Source organism: Myotis brandtii, unplaced genomic scaffold (assembly GCF_000412655.1).
Source record: "Myotis brandtii unplaced genomic scaffold, ASM41265v1 scaffold952, whole genome shotgun sequence".
NCBI classification, from domain to species: domain Eukaryota; kingdom Metazoa; phylum Chordata; class Mammalia; order Chiroptera; family Vespertilionidae; genus Myotis; species Myotis brandtii.
The window spans coordinates 497,056-500,131 of NW_005371930.1; the positions used below are offsets into that span (position 1 = coordinate 497,056).

The 3,076-nt window shown below is 61.1% G+C and overlaps 1 protein-coding gene across 1 annotated transcript in view; it reads right to left on the bottom strand.

Moving 5' to 3' along the window:
* Positions 1 to 2,050: 2,050 nt before the first annotated feature.
* The window catches only part of GTSE1 (G-2 and S-phase expressed 1), an 18,015-nt gene continuing 16,989 nt past the window's right edge, over positions 2,051 to 3,076 (bottom strand). Inside the window, exons 8-9 of the mRNA XM_014533164.1 lie at positions 2,904 to 3,069; positions 2,051 to 2,474 (exon numbers count right to left, since the gene is read on the bottom strand). Of these exons, the coding sequence (XP_014388650.1) occupies positions 2,391 to 2,474; positions 2,904 to 3,069 (250 nt within the window). The 3' untranslated portion in view covers positions 2,051 to 2,390. The remainder of the gene's footprint in view (positions 2,475 to 2,903; positions 3,070 to 3,076) is intronic.

Consider the following 3,076-nt stretch of genomic DNA (forward strand, 5'->3'; position numbering starts at 1 on the left):
ACTGAGCTGCTAAAAAAAAACTGTTATGGAAAAAAAAAAAAAAAAAGAGCAGGCATGGGTGAGCTCCGGGGCGGGCGGGAGGGTGGCCGGGCCCTGTGGGCGAGAGTTACAGGGAAGCAGTTTCTTCTTGCATCTCCCAGGGGGGATGGGTAGGTCCAGCACCTGGGCACCTGCCTTGGGCAGGCTCAGGAGCACACGCTCAGTTGAGTCGTGGCCGTGGCCCTGCTGATGTCGCTGGATTTGGGGGGCCCGGCCTAGAGGACATGTCCTTCCTGGGGTGGCAGTCTGGTACAAAGTTAGGGCGGAAGTCCAGTTTCTGCCCAGCAAGGGGCTCTGGGTTTCCGTATGTGGCAGCCCACCCACAAAGGGGAGGGAACAGGATGCATTGGCAACAAGTTTTCTGCTGCTTCTCCGTTAAATCTCTTAGCTGCTTTGTAGCTCCTGGTCTTTAACCTCCGTGTAAATCCAGGTCTGTGGGTGGACCCGCCATGGCAAAGACAATGCCAGCCCAGGGCCCTTGTCCAGGGCCCTTGCCCACGGCTCTATAATTCCGTGGATTTCAGAGATGCCGTAGTCACGTGGCGCGGGGCCTGCGGAGCCCAGGAAGGCGGCCATCCCATGGCAGCGGGGAGCTCCCACCGCTGGACGGAAAGTGCTGCCCCGGAGCTCAGCACTCCTCCTGCCCTGTGTGCGCAGGCGGGTTAGGGCCCAGGAGCCAGGACAGCCAGGGGGGAAGGGGGGTCCTTTACCTAACACTGGGTGGGGGCCTCTCTCACCTGCTTGAAGGAATTAAAGTCCAATGACTTGAACCGCAGGGATACTGCAGAGCAGGCAGAGCCCCTGGGCCCAGGCAGCCTGGGGAGGGAGGGCGGAGTGGGGGGCCGGGAGCAGCAGCTCAGCCCCCGGTGCAGAGGACGGCTGGAGCCCCATTCGGCCCCTCTCCCACCAAACCTAAGCCCCCAGAAGACAGGGTGCATGAGCTTTGCACCCCACTGTATCCAGCAGAAACGCAGCCTGCACATACGAGCGAGTCCCCATAAATACTTGTCGAGTGAGTTCAGGCCCAGGCCTTGGTCTTCTCCCGTGAACAGAGAGGCCAGGCGTCTGGTGACCCTCGAGGCACTAACTGCGTCCTGGTCCCTCTGCCACCCCCAGAGTAGAGGGCGGGGAGGAGGAGAGCTGTGGGCCCACAGGTGCCCTCGGCTAGGCGCCCCGCGTGCCCCTCCGGCAGGCCTGCCTCGTCTGGTGACTCGGGACAAGTCCAGTTGGGAACACACACCTCGGGCATCTTCACAGCATCCCCTCCGGGCACCGCCACACCGTCCCTGCTCCCTTCATGGTCCTACTCCTGGGACCACAGCAGTCGTCTCCCTGATGGGGGCTCACATCCCAGCGCCCTCCGTCAGCCCCGGGGGACCCAGGCTCCCAATTACAGCGTTTCTGACGGAAATTTCCTCACCAACAGGATCTACACAGATCCATCTTTCAGGCCAGCTATAGAGAAATATTCCACAGGGAACACGCTGAGCAGCGGCCCTGAGCTGCCAGGGCTTCCCGCTGCCGCCCCCAAACGGCTCCTGCTGGGAACACAGCCAGGGGCCACCCACAGCACCCCCTCCTTAGGGAGGATGCCCCCCTCCATGCTGCACCCCGCCCAGCCGCAGCCTCCTCAGGCCTGCGGCCAGCTCGGCTGAGTCCCTGGCGCCCACTGAAAGCGCAGACTGTCCGCCTGCCCCAGACCCCGGGCTACATATAAACCCATTTTTATTCACATTTTTTTTGGTTCCATTCCTGTGACTGTTAATAACTGGAGTTTATACCTTTTGACCACCTTCACCCATCTCACCGCCGCACCGCCGCCTCCGGCAGCCGGCTCTGCCAGGCCCTTTAAGGTTCCAGTACCAGGGAGGCCCCTCGGGGCTTCTCAGCCTGACCTCACCCAGCGTCACGCCCTCGGCCCCCATCGGCAGCCACACTACGTTTCGAAGTTTGGACGATATAAATCTCACATCGCATGCGGATTAAGATGATAAAGTCATGTATATTTGAAACCAAGATATGCTTTAATATATCTTCGCTTATTTTACAATTTAACTTAAACCTAGAATACTTAACTTTTATACAAACTTAGTTCTTAAAATAGTCATTTGCTATTTTACATAAAAAAGATTCATAAAGTCCATGTGGACTCGGACAGGCACCGCGCAGGGAGGGCGGTAGTGACCGCAGGTGGCCGACGCCCCATCCCACAGCCCCACCCCCGAGGAATTTCCCTGAGGTTTTGAAACTTTTTTCCAATATAATTTCTCCTAAAACGGTGTCTGAGGGCTGGAGCCACGTGAGGACGGTGTGTGCTCACAGCAGAGACGGAGGTGAAGGCGGCTCTGCCCTCAGAACTTGAGGAGCGGCGAATCCACGTTCTCCTTGTTGGCCTCGGGGCTCAGCTGGATCAGCGGCGAGCACAGGTCTATGAGCTGCGGGGGAAGCGGGTGAGCAGGCGCCCTGCCGCGGGCCCTCCCAGCCGTGCACCCGGCTGCACGGAGCCTGGGCCCCAGCAGCTCAGTAAAGCGGGCTCGGCGCACTGACCCCCAAGGGGCACTGGGAAGCGGGAGGAAACGCCACCCCCCGAAGCACCTGGTCCCTCAACAGCTATGCCCCTCACCCCCGGGGACGGGCAGGACTCCTCAGCGGGCGGGAACTGGAGCTCTGGCGCCCAGGGATGAGGTGGGCCCGAGGCCTGCTGCCCTCGGAGGCCTCCAAGGCCACTCCAGGGTCACATGATGTCTGGGAATCGAGGAGCAAACCCAGAACCGAGACCCCCTGGGGCCAAAGCCGGGCCCTCCGCCTCCTCACCCATCCCGCCTCACCCATCCCACCCACCTCACCCATCCCACCCGCCTCACCTGTCCCACCCCGGAGAGCGGCTTGGCCATGGCTTTCCTGTCTGTGTCTGGGGTGTTCGCCAGGAGGTCGAGCAGAGGCCGACTTCCAGGTCCCGAAGCCACGGGAGCCTCTGGGGTGAGGCTCAGGTCGATGAGAGGGGGGTCGCCGAGGGGGCGCCCGGTGCTTGGTGTGA